General features: G+C 37.2%; 1 protein-coding gene across 2 annotated transcripts in view; it reads left to right on the top strand.

The window, feature by feature from the left end:
* The window catches only part of Rbcn-3A (rabconnectin-3 alpha), a 164,161-nt gene that overhangs the window by 105,237 nt on the left and 39,617 nt on the right, over nucleotides 1-19,307 (top strand). For both annotated transcript variants that reach the window (XM_083140900.1, XM_083140899.1), the window contains exons 39-42: nucleotides 379-603; nucleotides 4,060-4,293; nucleotides 4,996-5,160; nucleotides 6,293-6,525. In XM_083140900.1, the coding sequence (XP_082997026.1) occupies nucleotides 379-603; nucleotides 4,060-4,293; nucleotides 4,996-5,160; nucleotides 6,293-6,525 (857 nt within the window). The remainder of the gene's footprint in view (nucleotides 1-378; nucleotides 604-4,059; nucleotides 4,294-4,995; nucleotides 5,161-6,292; nucleotides 6,526-19,307) is intronic.

Genomic DNA, 19,307 nt, shown 5'->3' with positions numbered 1-19,307 from the left:
TTGTTCGCAATATTTCTCTTGTATCATCTTATCCTTCAATTTCCACACTCTTATCCTTCTCTCTTGATCCTCCCTTCTGCCTTTTATTTTCCATCTCCTCACATCTCCTACTAGTAGCATGTGGTCACTGTCTAAGTTCTCACTGGGTATTACTTTAATTTTGTTCATTATTTTCTTTACTTCCTTGTTTACCAATATATAATTATGTTCCTATTAAATATTAATTCAATAAGATATAAAAGTTTGCTACAATATGTATTTATAGACATTTAATACATTCTTTTCAGATTGTGACATTTTCTTAAGTGTTTCTTATATTATGATCTATGTCATCTGGTGAGGTACATGCATCACACTCACGGCTATTTTTCTCTTCAGGTAGTTCATTAGATTTTGACTGGTCAGTCCCAGCATACAAGTCAAAAGATGATGAATTGGTTTTAGATTGGTCACAGCCTGTTCCATTAACGAACCATCTGGATGACCCTCTTGATTTAAGATTAAGTGATGACAATGAGAGTGATGACGAAACTAAAAGTATAAACACTGTGTTGGAGAAGGAACAAGATAAAAATGATCAGAAGAATTATCACATCAACAATGGTGAGTGGAACAGCAATTCTTAATTGTGCTCATTTGCTTGTTGATTTTCACATAAAAAATCACATGTCAAAAACAACCAGTGTTTGCTTTGTCTGCAGTGCATTTGAAAAGTAACTATACACCTGTCATGCACTAGTACAACAATACACAACAGCGACTTACCTTACAGTAGTTGTTGGAAATGGTTCCCATGAACATCCAGGCATATCTGAATGCCTTTCTTCTTGTTCTCAAAGACACTCACAAGTTATTCATGTGGAATGTTCTTGGTGAAATCACAAATAGCAGTTTGAAGTTCCTGGGGGCTGTTGGGGTTTCCTCGATAAACGTTACTTTTTGCATAACCCCAGAAGCAAAAATCCGGTTGGCTTAAGTCCGGAGAACGAGGTGCCACAACCCTTAGAAATGATTCGATCTCCGAAAACCTCTTGCAGTAACTTCATGGAGCTTCACCCAATGCCAGTCTGGGGCTACTTTTCCATGGGCCACTTTATTATCAGCTTAACCCTAGCCACATAGCCTAATGGTTAGTTTTTTTTGTCTTTGGCACCAGCAGACTTGGGTTTCATCCCTCTAAACCTTCAATATTGACCCAGAATGTTGAGGTCAATTTGGGATCTACTTGAAAGGAAGTAGATCTATAATTTAAAAAGCCATAAAACAGTGGCAATAACTGCACAAATGCCTCTCGATGGCATGAATGTAACATTCTCACCTTGTAATGAAGGGATCGCTGGTTTGTTACCCATTGGAGGCACCTTGCACGTTGGTTCAGATCCCACATTAAACTGTTGATCCAGTCAGTGGCGACTCGTGACTTTTTCGGAGTGTAGGAAGAATTTATGGTAAACCGAGGAAGGTTTGAAAAAATGTGTTCAAGTACATTCACACGTATCATTTAGAATGTTAGCTGCAGGCGTATGCTCAAGGTAGGGCAAGGGGCCCTTGCTCCTCACTTTCAACTATGAAATATTTATATGTGAACCTATAAAATCCGACGAAAATAACATTAACGATATTTCAGATTTTTCAAGAATTTCGATTTTCTTCTCCCTCCCTGTCGTCGAGTGTATTCTCGATAACAAAAACTGCTGCTTAAACTTCGAAATTATGCTAAATGTTTCTAAATTGTGCTAGGATTTATTATTAATTACTTTTTTCAGATAATTGTAATTCTGCATCTACTTTTCTAGAATTTTGAACTTGTGTTACTTATTCTTAACAGTTATGTAATAGTATAAATTTTCCCCAAAAATTGTTTAAAATTGTGCAACAAACAACATGGGTTCAGCATAGATCTTCAAAGGTTTGAGAAAATTGTTTACCTCCAAATTTCCACCGATTTCCTACCACAAAATCTCCTGACAAATTAAATCTGGCAGGATGAAGAAGATATAGAAGATGGATCGTGGCATGTTTGTAAAAAAGCTTGCTGCTGGATCGGCATACTCCCTTTCGTTTGAAACATGTCCGCTGTTGAAGTAAAAATAAGATTTGGACATAATATTATTTCTATTTCCTGAAAACATATTCCATTGAATTCGATTTTTCCTTTCCCAGGGACTGGCGTTTGCAGATTTTACTATTATGTCAAAAGCAGAGTGCTAAGTGCCAACAAATTTCAAAATATGCTTGGTTTAGTACCATTTTGCTGGGATTAACAACGCTGATTGAGGAACAACTTGCTGGTTCCTCAGTCCTCGCCGATCTTCGCAACCTCGATGCCACTTCCACCCCTCACCCGTCTGTTTGTAGGATGACCGCCGTGGTTCCTCAGCGAGCGGCAGAAAGCCTGTGGCCATTGTCTTTCGGCCGTAACTAATCTAGTCAATTGTACGTACGTACATTGCGCTCATAATTTTCTAACACAATAAACTCCTAAAAAGTAGAGAACTCGAAATAAGTACAAATGAACTGTGGGAAGTTCTCACTTCCTACATGGAGGAATCGCCCCTGGATCCAGTCCCAATTAACCTACCTGTGCATAAAGTGAACTTAAAACAAAAATTCATCACTATGCACAAATCAATAAAAACCCATTTGGTAGTGCTTAGGCTTCAAAAGGCTGTTGCACCTCAGGGTTTTAATTCTTCCTGACAACTTCATGTACAAGAGAGCCTTGGCCACCGAGAATAACCCTCCAAGGCAACCATTTATTCTCACTCCCTGTATAGACACCATCCCCAAACACATCATGTGTCCAGGGATTAAAGTATGATTTAGTAGATTACACGCTACACTGAAGATGGAGGCAGAATCAACCTCCGAAACGCTGGTAATTTTTAAAGACAACACAGTGATTAAAAGTCCAAAACTAAGAATGAACTCGGGGGTTTTAGTTTCAACCGTGATTAGTAGGGCCCGGGACTTATGTTATATCATATTTTTCATTTGGCTTCGGATCTAATATTGGGGTGAGATCTTTACATATCTGATGAAAATCAGCCGAAATAGACAAACTTGACAAATCATACTTTGACATATTTCACCAATTTCGCATTTTTACAACATATTTCTTCAATTTTGTTGTAATAAGACATATTTCTGTATGATTTCGTAACTCTCGCACATAATCGGTTATTTCATAACTTTTTCTTCGTAGCTTTAGCACAACTGGTAGTTCATATTGTCGATGGCAGGATATGAAAATTGCGGAGGAAGAAAGGTGCGTACCCCACTTTTTTATCCTACCGACAATTGATAGCCATGCAAACATTATTGAGGAAAAATGTTCTCTCTCATTGTTGCACGGGAAGTAAAGAAGTTTCGTTTTCATTTCTTTGCCTTTTTAGCTTTTCACAAAAATCAGTCAAAAGTAAAAATAACATTCGGTACATTACAGCCCTTACTCTACTCTATCGGGTATGGGAGAAATTCAAGAGTACTGTTGTTCATATTTTTGGCTTTACTCGGAATATTTCTGCATTTTTCTGACATATTTGTAATTTTTCATGACATATTTTCCAATTTATATGACATAATTACATACATACATATTTTACAGTTTTATAGGACATAAAGTCCCGGGCCCTAGTGATTAGATATTATTTAAACTACAGGGTGTAACAAAAATATGGGGCAATATTTCAGGAACGTATTCCTCATGCCTAGAGAAGAATGACAGTTTATATCAACATGTATCCAGAAGTACATATTTTCTGAGTAACAAAACTTGCAAATACAGGGTGGTTATAGTTAAAGTTCCCTGCTTGGGAGCCTCCTGTAGCCCCTTCGAAGTATCGGATTGCAGCGAAACTTGGTATGGAGACCATGGAGAAGCAAAAGCTGATGAACCACCTGTGCTTGCACATTTCTGGACCCATGTTGACATAAACTGTTTTCTTCTCCACTAACGAGTAATCCTGTAGATTGTGTGTACTATGATATTGATAAATAATTTGATAATTCTTATTTTTCATTCTCATCCCTTCTATACATATAACTTATATTTTACAGAAAGTGACCTGGGAAAATCTGCCAATGGCCATCTGGACATAATGGCTCAGCAGTTGAAGTTCGTTGCGTGCTTGAAAATCTTGATGGAAGAGCTTTCGACCTTAGCCACGGGATTTGAGGTAGACGGGGGACAGCTGAGGTACCAGCTGTATGTTTGGCTTGAGAGAGAGGTTGTCGCACTTAGGCAGCTGTGCAATTACATTGCAGGGGAAGCTGATGCAATTATGTTTGGAGGTTAGTACCTATCACTCCTAAATGGGGGTTGGTTTGTTTCAGAGTAGAGTAATGTTTTTGCATATTGTCATGGGCATCCGCAGGATTTTTTCCACAGAGGGGTAAGCAAGGTATTTTCCATGGGGGGTCAAAGGAGGCATATTTTTCCCCATAATGGTGATGCCCCCTCAAAAGACACTATTTCAGTCTGAAATTATCATGTTCTTTCAATCTATTTATAATAATTAACATAAATGACTGTGGCTGAAATGAAATTATGTGTGATATATATAATTTTTAGGTGTACATTCATTTTCTGGGGGGGTCGGGGGCACAGCAACCCCCCTTCCGGACGTCCATGCATATTGTGAGTTATTTTGTAGCAAGGATCAAGTGATAACTCATACTCATAAAATCAATAATTAAATGTCAGAAGTTAATGTTAGGTAATTTACAGAGGTATTTGTGGTTTTGAAATTATAAACAATTTTTCATGTGCCCTTATTGTCTATTAATAGTCTATTATAATTAGAAATTGTTAATATGTCTTGTGATTTAATTCTCTTAGTCTGACCTATTGCATGCAGAGACAAAAGAAAATCATTACGACATGAAAATCTCATAATTTAGCTGTGTGGAACTAAATAATTGTAGGATTATAATTGTTTTATAAAATTATGCTTTTTGTTAACATTATAACAACATGTATTCGTTTTTGAGCAGAAGACCTTCCGTTAGATGCTGGACCAGACTTCAGAGACCGAAGTTTGACACCAACGCCAAGTAAACTGGCAGAGAAGCCAACACTTCATGAAATACTGATGGCTGAAAAATTGGATTTTGAAACTAAAGTCCAGCGAGCAGCAAAGAGAAAGAAGTGGTTAAAAGGTACGATTCATTTAACTATATTCTTTCAATCAGCTACGTGCATTGGAATCTCAATTGCACGTTCTTCAGGGGCTGCCTTAGTGGGGAAATATGAAATCGACAAACATAAAATCAGGGTTTCACTGTATGTGTATGTAGTAGATGCTAAGTTTTTTGGGAGAGTTCTTTCTTTAGAGCTTTACCTCCTTTGTCTTTCTTCACATGTATGAAAGAATCAACTGTATCGTAAGTGAAGTGCTACAGGGAACTTCCTTAAATTGCATACTGACTAGAACTCAGATGATATCATTTTAAACTGAAACCTGTACCAATACTCTCAGATTCGCACCAATGCCGATGTTTGAAAATTGTAACAATGTTTAAAATATAGATTAATATTAACATTTAAGTAAAGTACTCCCCTGTGTTTTACACCATGCCATGAAGGCGTATAGGTGGTGTGGAGTCAGGGCCCCACACTTTCTTGATCTTGGCTGGGCTGGGGGTGATGTGATCAGCACCACGCCCCTGGCTGCCTTTACCCCCCCCAGAGTTCCCTCCAGGTACCCACTTTATATGATGCTGGGTGGCCACTGGAGCAGCTTGAACAGGTTCAAAAAGTCCCGGTTTTCCCCTGCCGGGGATCGAACCCGGGTCTCTCGCATGGTAGTCAGACGTTTAAGTATTCAACTTACCATAATTTTTGCTATAAATATTTGAGAATTTTGCATAATTTCCGGGATAATTAGACTCCTACGACATTTTTACAGAGTCCGTGAAAGACCAAGATGCCGGGAAAGTATCAGCAGGTATCGGTAAATAAATTCAAACCGATAATTTCCGATACCACTGGTATATCGGCATCCGATATTTTCTCAGCCCTCCAAATTACTTCGCATGGCATATTTTTCCCCCTCAAAAAACACTATTTCAGTCTAAAATTATCATGTTCCCTCAACGTATTTATAATAATTAACATAAATTACTGTGGCTGAAATGAAATTATGTGTGAAATATATAATTTTCAGGTGGACATTCCAGACGTCCATGTATGTTGGTGTGTTCATAATGAAAAAGTGTTTAGGAAATTCTTCTGTGTAAATAGTTTTTGTATATTTTGTCTATAGTAGTGCCATTTTTCTTACTTTTACAGATAATGAGACACTGTTGAGAACATTGCTAAGCTACTGTAGTTTGCATGGTGCAAGCGGAGGAGGTTTGGCATCTGTCCGTATGGAATTGGTTCTCCTTTTGCAAGAACTGCAGCAGGAAAAGACACAGCAGCAGCTGCTGTCTCCACTGCCATTTCCAACTACTCTTCCATTGCTTTCTGCCAGTGTGGCATCCAATAAAACAGTGGTTGCAGACCCTGTCCGATATTTACAGGTAAGAACACAAGCACGGTACGGACACTGGGTTATGATGTTGGGTTTGTTGCAACCCAGAAGTGCCCATGAGTGTACAACTCAAAGACATAATATACATTTTTGATAGTGCTGAACCAAGAGTGCCTGCAGAATTTATTTTTTTTCTAAGAAAACTTGAGGTAATGGATTCCCACCAAAACATCACCCCACCAGGATAATTTGCACAGACACCTCACTCCATTTTCTCTAGCTAGAAATTCTGATTTCAATTACTGGGAACAGTTATAAAAACTCATTTTACCCTTTATTATTACAGTCAACTCTTGATTCTATGATCCTGGATATAACGACCCTCTCGAAGTAATGACCCTTTTCCCGGGAACCGTGAAAAATTTGGAAAAAAGTTGAAAAATTGAAGGAAATCGGCTGAAAAATAAGTTTTCTTGCACTCATTTTATTTGCACTTATTCCCTTCACGAGTGCTCTATCGCTCGCAAGTGGGTCTGATCTACACCACTACACCAAGCTTGAGTGATATTCAATAGCACTTGACCTCTACCATCCCCTCCCCCAAGCGTGCCAATGTTACCCTGCACCTGACGGCCACTACCCAACATTCTGGGCTTGTTTTGCCATTGTGATTTTGCTTGCTCTTGGATATGCGAGAAGAGAAGATCAAATGTGCTTGGATGTTATTTTAAATCGACCTTGACTTGTTTCCTTGTCCTAAGAGCTGCTGACAACTGAATGGGGGGGACGGACACCACCTTGAGAAATACAGACGCGTGGTGCCTGGAAGTCTGGACAGTCTGTCCAGCTCTGACCTAGATTTTAGCAGGTCCCCGTGAGTGAGCAACTCTTGACCTTGTAGCCGAAAACTTCCAGTAACCGCTTTCATTCAAAATGCGTTCTTTGTTCCCTGTAACACTTCATAAAAAAATCGAAACAGGTAGAGATAATCAAAGCCACATAGGCCAACTAAAGATCATCAACTCGCTTAATGATTTGTCATCCAAGCTTCTGCAAAAGTTTACTTCAATCTTACGTGCATCATAACTCTCGTTTCCCACTTCATACGCTTTCCTAACTGTGCCGATGTCACAATATTTGCCAAAAAAGTGTTCCGTTGGCTGAGTGACTTGTCTTTCTTTTCCTCTCAGCAAATGTGTAAAGGGGGGGGGGCAGCGATGACTATTGTTTCAGCCACAATTTTCTTACTTCTGTGTGCACATGGGGTGATTTCAAGCGAGGGTGGAAGTGGACAGCTCTTCCTTTCCTTTGACGTCTGAAATGAAGCAACCAGTTCTGGATACATTCTTGAAAACGAACAAAAAATATAGGACAAGTTAAAAAGTAAAAAAAAAAAAAAGTAAAGTGCCCCCCTTCCCAGCTCACTCTCCGCCACTGGTGTTCACGGCAATGTCAGAGAGGCAATGTGATAATTGCAGAATTCAGGTCCTATTTTTTTCTTTTAATTCTATTTACTGCATAGGAAATATTGCCCCTGTATAATTGTCTGGCACAGTAAAACGTTGCTCGAACTTCGAGCTGGTCTCCTTGTTTTTACTATTGAACATGCCCGTTTTGGTGAACATTGCTTCATCAGTCCACAACACCCTGTTCACAATATTCGGGATAGTTCCCAGGGGAGTGATGTCCGGCGATCTAGCTGGCAAATGGCGTTCCACAAAGAAATGCGGCATGCTCTATTCAAAAAAGCACATGGCAGATATGTGAAGTTGCGGTGTTAAATGCTGTCAGGGATCGTCCTGACACCAGTACGCGCACTATAGCCAGTGCCCACAACACCTCCCATGTTAATGTGTGGGGCATCCTATCCGAAGAGGGGATGTACCCTTTCAAACTCCAAAAGGTACAAGGCCTTTTACCTCAGGACTTTGACCCACGTGTGGTGTTTTGTCAATTGTTTTTGCATCACATTGGAACTACCCCAAATTTTGTGAACAGGGTGTTGTGGACCGATGAAGCAATGCTCACCAAAACGGGCATGTTCAATAGTAAAAACAGTTACGTTTGGGGATTTTGCAAATCCACATGCAATTCTCGTGTCACACCATCAGCACAGGTTTGCGGTTAATGTGTGGTGTGGGATAGTGTATGACCATTTGATTGGGCCGTACATTTTCCCTGATCGTCTGTGTGGTGGTACATATCATGCATTTCTTTGTGATGTTTTACCTGAACTGTTGGAGGACGTGCTCTTGGCACTGAGGCAAGGACTATGGTTCCAATACGATGGTGCACCACCACATTTTGACCAAAATGTGCGTCACTTCCTCAATGGCTTGTTCCACAATTGGTGTATTGGTAGGGGTAAGCCTGTGCCGTGGCCAGCAAGATCGCCGGACATCACTCCCCTGGACTTCTTTCTATGGGGAGAGATGAATCGCCTCGTATACGAAACACCTGTCGTGTCAGCCGAGGATCTCGTTGCATGCATTAATGTCGCTGCAGTGACGATAGCAGACACCACGGGGTTGTTTGCTCGCACTAGACAATCGTTGATTCGGCGTTGTCATCTCTGCGTGGAAGTTAATGGCAGACAGTTTGAACATCGTCTGTGATGTGATTCCCTCGGCACCTCCACTCTGCACACAGTGAACATGTCGACACATATGAAACCTAGCGCAGCACCACCACCATCTTTGTTTTTCTACGTAATGGTGATGTCCACTACGGATATTCGCTTTCTTCTTAGTTGCCAGTCTCCACATATCACTTTCTGTGGATAACACATCTCGCTAAACCCTTCCCTACCCCCAAGACTTCAACAGACCCATTCGCTTCCTTTGGGGAATCCCTTGTGCATCAACTTCACACATCTGCCATGTGCTTTTTTGAATAGAGCATGCCACATTTCTTTGTGGAATGCCCTTCACCGCGGTCATATGGTTGGCCGTTGTGCCACTATTTCCTTGTAAACATAATTATCACACTTTTTCTCACTTTAACTCCGAATGGGTGCCGTTTTCAGCATTTCGTCACATGAACTTTTGTGTTTATTTTCACTTGTAGAATCACCTCCTAAGCCTTAGAAACTAACTTTAGTAACACGCTGTATATAAATGTTAATATGTAGGTATTCCATTTGATCTATACCATACCCATCTATCAAGAGTTTTACTGTAAAATATTCACAGTAAGATGATCAGAATATTTAATTATGTCATGAAATCACAAAATCCATTTTTCTATGGAATGAAAGTGAAAATTAATGTAAGTTTGAATTTTACATATTTTCTCTGATATTTACACTGTGAAAAGTATGCCACAGCATTTTGTGGATGTCACAAAATACTTGGACCCATGGGGGGGATGGGGGGGCATCAGTCAGTATAGGTGATTTAATTCAAGTAAAGACATTACCAATAACACCATCACCTTCCAATCAAAGGGGCCTGCGTTCATTACCCAGTGGAGGCACATAGTGGTTCTATGACAATAAAAATAATACATTGTCATAACTACATTTGAAAATGGTTAGGCTAAGTCCAAAGTTCCACATTTGTGATATATCTATAATAATTTAGTCATATGATTGCTCAAAATTTTATTCATATAATGCAATGAAGTGGCTGAAATTACTATTTAAACTAATTTCATTAAATATGATGTTTAAAAAAGCCAATTCGTATATCATGACAAAATTATCAAATTGTGCAATATTCTGAATTCATATTCATAACAGTTATTTTTGACTGACAATATGAAAAAACAAATATCTTCAATCATATGTGTTCTTTCAGGCAAGCAAGATAAGTTACATTCAGATTTATAATTAAATTTATTGAAATTATGTACATTTGCATTGACATCAAGGTTTATATACAAAGGTCAACTCTTTAAAATTGTTCAATGTATAATATGATGTCATACTTGATATTTTGTATCAAGATTCAAAAAATGGTATTTGTAATCATTAGATAAGTATATTGTGATATACATAGTAAAATAGCTGTAACAGAGCAAATATGTACATTTACAACACAAACATTCAAGCTGTTAAGCACTTATGGACAAAAATATAAAACAAAAACAATTGAAGATAACTCATACTAAAAAATCTGGCTTGAACTAGTTGCTCTAATACTAGTTGTCTGTGACTTTAAAAGAATCTCAGGATGGATGGTACATAAGTAAAAATGTGACGATTGGTGAAGGTTTGATATCATTAAAAATCTGGATATTTTGAGAGATTATACTTGATAAGTTAATCTTTAATAGTTTGTTTAAACTATATAGAGACATTTTGTTGATAACAGAAGCTTGGAAATGCTTTTATAATGGAATAATCTGTAAAACGAAAAAGAAAAGATTTGGAACTGGTGTAAAGTGCCTAGTTTAATAATTGGGAACAGGAAATTATTATCTGCTGGCATCAGCATTAACTAGCTAGTAAATGAATATTGCATTATCTAAAATGAAATGTTATGAGAAATAAGACTAAGTGAGTGTAATATTTTCTGCATTTTGAATGTGAACAAGCCAAATGTGAAGTTTTGAAAATTGAAGGAAGCCTTCTTGTGGACCTGATTGAGGAATCTGACATGTTGAGTGTGCTCAGATGTAGAACTGACGCATGCCCAAATATTTAGAGGAGGACTTGCTCTGCCTCGCAAGGAGACAGTAAAGAAGTGTTTTCTTCATATAAATGTTCTTTCAAATAATTGCATAATTTGATGCTATTGTAATTTTTGTTGTTTCTAGTTTTTTTTTTTCTTTTCATTTTTATCAATATAATAATTATAAAGTTATCAGTATATGTAAATTTAAATTTCCTTTTCAACATAGCACCATAGTTACCTATTGTGCCAATACTGAGTTTAAAATATACTGACAAAGTTGTTACATATTTAAGATTATGAGACGTCAGGTGATTAGTTGAAAAGGTTCAAGCTTATAATAATCTTTGTATTGTTTTGCTTCTTGTTCTGGTTTCTGAGGTTAGGTGTTTTTACCTTTAAATATGTCAGATCCAAAGGGTGATTTCTGCTTGGCAGATGTTATGGCTGCTCTCAATGCTATCAAGGATGGCCAAACAGAGCTCAAAGCTAATCAGGAAAAGACTGATGCTCAATTGATAGAGCTGAATGCTAGCCAAATGGTGCTTAAATCTGGGCTGACAACTCTTCAGCAATCTTCTGATGCTCAATTAAAAGAAATTAGAATTGATCTTGCTCAATATAAGAAGGAGTGTTTGATAAGAACAGAGAAAGTGGAATCTCATATAAAAGCATTATCCATGAAAGTGGATACTGATATTTCTGCAGTATCCTATGTTGTGGAACAAAAGATGGAAAATTTGGGTAAGCAGGTTGGTGCTGTACAAGAAGCACATGCAGATTTGGCAGAGCGACTGCATGTTGATATGAGACACATGCAAAAGGAATGGTGTGAAACTAAACAGCATTTAGCAAATACTTTGTCCTCTCTTTCAAGTTTACCTAAACCTTCAGTGTGTGATGGTGCTTCTTCTCCACAAATTCAACCTAATCAAGAGATGAATTCTGATCAATTTCAGTACAAAGTGCTTCATAATGAAGAGGATGGTTCAGCAGGAAATATGCCTAATTAACTTATTCAAACCATGCAAGGACTTGTGACAAGTGATTGCAAATTAGTGAATAATGATCTCTCTCAGGACCAGGTTCTGCAGGAACAAATAATGGGTGTAAAGCTAGAAGTTTTAACATTGGTAAAAGAAGTGTTGTCACCCATTAGTCAGTGTAGGTTAGAATCAGCTGGCAGAAGAACTCTTTCAAAGAGAAAACGTGCAAAAGTTCCTACAGTAGTGAATAGTTCTGATAGTTGTGTTGATGAGGATGTAGTGCGCAGGCATGTATCTAAGGTATGTGATAAAGCCACTAATACTGAAACTGATTCATCTGGCTCAGAAGAAAAGTTATTTGATTCTACTAATGACCGTAGAGGAACACCATCTGGTCATCACCAAGATTATGTAAAAGGTGATTCTTGTTTGCATCATAATAAGTACATAAATAAGAGTGATGTAAATGGTCCTTCTCAAAGTGCAACTTTTGCGACTAGTACTCAATATGACAACTCTTTACCGCACCGACAATCTTTCATAAAGCCACAAGAATTGTGCAAGTTTCCACAGTTTGATGGAATCTCGATGGACAGTATGCCATCGGAATTTTTGGAGAAAGTTGAGGAAATGATGGATATTTACAATATCAAGGAAAAGGATTACATGCAATATATACCAAAGACCAATATAAAAGACTGTGCAAAAAGTTGGTACACTCAGAATAAATCTTCCTTCAATACTTACCATGATTTTAAAAAGGCCTTTCTGTCTCACTATGAGAATTCTAGGTGGAAGAGTGTCACATTGACTCGGATACTGAATACTCAATTTTCTAGAGCTGCACATGGTAACTTACAGAAATTTGTAAACAAGAATTATAAATTGCTCAAATCCATCCAGCCTCATGCGGAGGAAGCACACTTAATTGCACAAGTGGCTACGCTTTTGCCATTTAAGATCAGAGAGCACTTTGTGGTAAATAATGTTGAGACATTGCAAAGAGCATTGCAAGCCATAGAGAATTTTGAATCGCTTAGAGACATCCCACTTAGGATGAGCAATTCAGAATATGGTGTAAAAAATCGAAACTTTAAAGCTAAAGTAGCTCAAGTGGCTGTGGAACAAGCTTCTAGTGCAGATAAAGAGAATACATACTCTCGCAAATCAAATTACACAAGAACTAATTTTCATAGGAACTATGACAAAACAAACCTTGGGGTTAAGAGCTACAATCGTGGAACAGATAAGATTCCCACAGTAGCTAATGGTGTTGTTTCCCAAGCGGAAAACTGATGAGGACTCATGTTGGGGGAGGTAACATGGGTGCTAATAATGTATTAAATCCTCCAAATAAGAATAGATTTGCCTATAATAGAAACACAATGGAAACAGACATTCTAACTCCTATACTTGACAATAATCTATTAGTAGGAGATAGCATGATGCTTAGACTTTCACAAAATATCTTAGGTGAACCTGTGAAGGTGGAAAAGGATGGTACACGGCACATTGGATTATGTGTTTCAGGTCAAACAATAGATCAGCTAAGACAAAGAATGGAATCTTACAATAAGTTATCAGACCAGGTAATGTTAATGATTGGCACGAATGATCTACTGAAACGGAGAAATGAGGATGATATCAAACAAAGCTTTAACAGACTGATACAGGTCATGAAAAATAAGACAAGGAATATAATTGTACTTACCTTACCACCAATTCCGAAAGTTATGCATTCTAGAGGGGATCCAGAATGGGTCAGATGGCAAAGGTACAATTCTCACCTGTTATCTCTTCAAGATGAGGATAAGGTCAAAGTGCTAAATATTGCTCCTCTTTTCTTTGATGATGATGACAAGATAAATGAAACTCTGTATGAACAGTACATTGGTCCTCGTATACAAAATCGTCTGGATATGATTCATTGGAATCGTGCGGGCATGTGCAAGTTGTTGCAATTTTTATATAGTATGAGTGTCATCCGAAATATGCAGTTGCCTGTCAAAAGTGTGCATAATACTTTTAAGACTGAAGTGTCAGTTCATGCAACTGAGATAGGTGACAAAGAGCGCAACAAGATTGGACACTTAAATCAGGGAAGATCTCACGTTCCTGAAAATCAAAAAAACTAGTCAATTCCCTTTGCCTTGAGGCAGGTGACAGAGGGTATGCTATAAACCCTGCCATAGCAGTTGTTAATGTTGGTGATTGGGAAAAAAGATTAGAATCTGAAGATCAAAATTACATGAAAGAAAATTACCGACCAATCAATAATGTTCCTAATGGTTCGAATACTGCAAAAATTTGGGTTAATATTCTAGATCATAAACATTTGGCTCTATGTGATAGTGGAGCAGAAATTAGTTTGCTTTCCTATCAGGTGTGGAAAAATATCTCTTCTACAGCCAGTAGGCCAAGATTATTGAGTACTAAAAACATTAGACTAGTGGATTTTACAGGCTCTAAAAAGAACAAAGTTTTAGGTTTAACTAGGCTTATGATTGTTATCGGTTTGCAAAGTTTGTTGGTACAATTTTTAGTGGTTCAGAATCTGCAGGTGGATATGATCTTGGGCTTAGATGTTCTATATGCATTGCAAGGTACCTTAGATTTCTCTAAGAAGGCACTTGTATGTGATAATGATAAATATGATGTACTTGCCCGTTTCGTTCCATTGGAAAATACTGTAGATGTGGATCATTATTATGAATGTTCTTTTGTGTCAAGTTCTGAGGGTAATAAGGTGGATGATGAAACAATATTAAAAATTTCTGCTCAGTTGGATCAAACTGAGATGTTGTCGGTAGTTGAAAAACAGAAATTTTTAAATATATTGTATAAATATAAAAAATTGTTTTCCATTAAACCAGGTTTATGTAAAAATTATGTGCACACAATGGAACTGGATACAGACAAACCCGTGGTAGGTCGAAACTATCCTATTCCATTTGCATACCGGGACGAAGTTAGAGAACAGATAAACACCATGTTGGAATGGGACGTGATTGAATTGTCCAACTCTGAATACTTATCCCCTCTATTGGTTGTACCTAAGCCAGGTGGAGGGATAAGAATGTGTGTTGATCTAAAAGGGATAAATAAGCATGTAAAGTTGATGCAAATTCATCCCGTAAAAATAGATGAGTTATTAGTACAGTTTCAAGGTTGTAATTATTTCTCATCTATAGATTTGGGTAATGCCTTTTGGCAAATTGCTTTGGATGAACAAAGTAGAAAATACACAGCATTTTCATTCGAAGGCGTGTTATATCAATTTAAACGTGTTGTATTTGGATCCGTGAATGGCACCGCTGTCTTTGTAGATGCAATGAATAGAGTTTTGGCTGATTGTAAAGATTTTGTAGTGGTGTATGTGGATGATATCATTATAAGATCCAAAGACTTTGATTCTCATCTGACACATGTTGAAAGTGTATTTAATAGTCTACTGAAAGCAGGCATGACCCTTAAAATAGAGAAATGTAAATTTTGCTGCAGGGAGATAAAGTTTTTGGGTCACATCATTACCCCAGAAGGGTATCATAAAGATCCAGTTTTTGTCAAGTCTATAATAGAGTTACCGGAACCTAGCTCAATTAAACAATTGCAAAAGATATTAGGTTCCTTAAATTGGATTAGTAAATACATAAAAAATTATGCAATGTTTGCCCAACCCATGTATGAGCTTCTCAAAGCTAAACAAAAAGGGTGTTGGAATAAAGAGGCATCTGAAGCATTTCAGCTTTTGAAGGAAAAAATTGCTGAACAAGTAATGCTTGCATTTCCCGATTTTGAACATAATTTCTTTGTTCAAACTGATGCTTCGATTATTGGAGTAGCGGGTTATTGTTTCCAGATCATAGAAGGAGGGTTCAAGCCTCTTGGATTTGTCAGCAGGTTGTTAAAAGATTATGAGAAATCTTATACATCTACTGAAATGGAGGTGTTGGCGATCCTATATACTATAGACAAATTTGCTTCTATACTAAAAGGGAGGCATTTTGTCATTATTACAGATCATAAAGCCCTCACGTGGTTGGAAACTGCCCACACGTGGAATGCTCGTCTCACTCGCTGGTTCATCCAGTTACAGATGTATTCTTTTGATGTTCAATATTGCAAAGGCAAGGAAAATGTAATCGCTGATTTGCTAAGTCGATCTTTTCCTTGGCAGTTGGACATGCATTATCATGTCAACTACTCCGAGTTGGAATTAATGCTGCAACCTTTGTGTGACTGTAAGGAACTTGCGAATGCACAGAGAAATGATATCGAATTGAATGAGATCATTTCCTATCTCTCTGGAGATGTTGATACTGATAATTCTCGCTGTAGGAATTGGCGGAAACAGTATTGTCTCAGGGAGAACATATTATGTGTCAGGGATTTTCACAGACCAGAAAAGTTAAGGATATGCTTACCTGCCTCCTTAATTGGTAATATGCTCATCAAGTTTCATGATGAGAGTGGTCATTTCGGTGCATCTCGGACAATGGCACAAATATATAGAAATTTCCGATGGAAAAACATGTTTAAAGATATAAAACAATATGTTGCTGATTGCGATACTTGTGTCAGGTCAAAGCTCAATAAACATCCTGCAAAACATTTAGTTAAAATACACCTGACCAGTAAACCTGGAAAAGTCCTTTTTGTGGATTTGCAAGGTCCATTCGTCATGGGTTCTAAGCGGGAGAGATTTTTGTTGACAGTGTTGGATGCTGCAAGTCGGTACTTGTTGGCTTATCCTATTGTCAACAGTAATGCAAATACAGTCATCAAAAAGCTTATCAATTGTTATTTTGTCCATTTGGGTATTCCTGAAAAATTGATTGCCGATAATGGACCTCAATTCAGATCTCATCAGTTTGCAGATAAAATGAAACACTTAGGCATCATGTTAGTGTTCACTCCTCCATATCATCCGTCCTCCAATATGGTTGAGAGATATCATGCAGAGCTTAACCGCTTAATGAGAGTTTTGTGTCAGGATAGTCATACCCTATGGCCTGAAAAGGTTAATGTTGCCCTTCATTGTTTAAATAATGCAATTTCATCTCAAACAGGTTATGCCCCTATAGAACTGCGATTAAATATGGAACCTAACATGAGCATATTCAATAATATCACTGAAGATGAAGTAATGTCATGGGATAATAAAATTCACATGGCACATCTAAAAAGTTTTGAGGCCAGAAGTAAGAAAACAAACCAAATCAACCAAAAACAACAAGATAAAGTTTCCATATTAGTTGGTGATTTGTTGTTTGTTAGAAACAGACATAAAGATTTAGAAAATAATCCCATTAAGAAATACTGCTTCTTGTTTGAAGGACCTTATTTGTGTGTTGAGAATCATGATAATTCAACAGTTACCTTGTTAGAATGCAACACTGGTAATCCTGTGAGTCAAGTGGCCATTGAACACATCAAAGTGTGGAAGTGTTCTAATGCCAAAAGGTATAAATGGCTAGAAATTTTGCAAAACTGCAACAAGTCACATGAGGAGCTAATAAAGAGATTGTTGCAAGGATGCAAGGTAGATGACATACTTGTCAGATCTTCAAAGGAAACAGATATTTCTGTAGTGAAGATGTAAGATTAAGTAAGCGTTAAGGGTTGGTTGGTTGGGAGTTTCTTATTGACTGAGTGTCAAGGGTGGTATATAAGACCTCAGTTCTTTACTTTTTCGTTCTTTGTATATTAATTTTAGCATTATGAAATTGCTTATGCGAACATGTTGTTTATTTTGTTGGTTTGAAGGACAAAAGATACTTCTTCATTCCACAACCATACCCACAAGGGTTGGTTGGTTGGGAGTTTCTTATTGACTGAGTGTCAAGGGTGGTATATAAGACCTCAGTTCTTTATTTTTTCATTCTTCGTATATTAATTTTGTCATTATGAAATTGCTTATGCTAACTTGTTGTTTATTTTGTTGGTTTGAAGGAAAAAAGATACTGCTTCATTTCACAACCATACCCATGAGGGTTGGTTGGTTGAGTTCTTCTTCTTAGGATGTTGGTTAAAGGTGGTACTGTGAGTCACAGTACTTTGTGCAGAATTTTTCTTTTGTCGGCTGGTCGGCTGTTAATGTCAAAATTTTCTCACTTTTCGTGCTTCTTTTCTTGAGTCAGAAACATTAGTTCAGATATGAAGTCTTCTTCTGTAGAGTTTGCCTTAAGTTGATCTTCATGATCCGACATTGGTCCTCATTCATATTTCTTGATCCTTAGTTGTGTTGAACTGTGGAAAAATTTGATATAACAAATATTCTTTGTTATTTGTATTTTGGAGTGCAAAAAATGTATAATATAATGTGATGGCATGTGCATAATAATTTTGAATGCTAAGATTTAGCTTTGGCTTGAAAAATATTTACTAGAGCACAAAGATTCCAAGAATTGAATCGTAGGCTCAAATAGGAATGAACTTGACAAAGAGCAAAGTGATTCACGTGTTGATCCAAGCTTCAGTCAAGTAGTTGTTTCCTTTAAAAATGCTAGAATGCATTATGGCTCCAAAATGTGTTCACAAAGGGCTGAATAGTAAGTTCGAGCCGTGACGCTGCGAGTTCAGGAACAAAGAATTATTTATGATTTATAATTTTAGTGCGCACATCATAATTTATACATTTCTTGCATGAATTCATTTGTGATGTAAAAAATCTTATATTCAGCACTCCGTAAATCTGAGGATGTTTGCTTTTCGATGCAGCGACTTACATTTTTGTCTTGTTAGCTGATCTTACCAGATAAATGGATCAATTCCTAATGGGAAATTTAGGGAAATTTAGATCAGAGGTAACTTACTCTACATGTAGAAAATTATTATTAATATATTTTTTGGCTAAATAAAAATTAATATAGAAATTATGCTCCCAGGTTGAGAATGAAGTTCTGACTGGTGCTTCATTGTTTGATAATAAATAATAATGTTATGTAGGTACATTGTTTATGTAAAAATGGTTACTTTACTGGATAATAATTGTTGGTATGTCGAACTTGATGTTTTTTGTTTTTCAATATTATTATGTACAAAAAATTCATTATGTGTAATTGCACTGTATTGGTTCATGATGAACAAGTTCTTGTTGTATTGTTGGAAAACAAATATTCAGTCACACTCAATTGATTATAATGCTGAACATGTAAACAGATTGTAAATATAGAGGCATTGTATTAATTATTATATGTTAAATGTCTCAGTAGGGCTCAGATCTGTTGTGG

Source organism: Lepisma saccharinum, chromosome 19 (genome assembly GCF_977018435.1).
Source record: "Lepisma saccharinum chromosome 19, izLepSacc3.1, whole genome shotgun sequence".
Taxonomy (NCBI): Eukaryota; Metazoa; Arthropoda; class Insecta; order Zygentoma; family Lepismatidae; genus Lepisma; species Lepisma saccharinum.
Note: the sequence above shows the minus strand (reverse complement) of the source record. Positions and strands in the feature narration are given on the sequence as shown.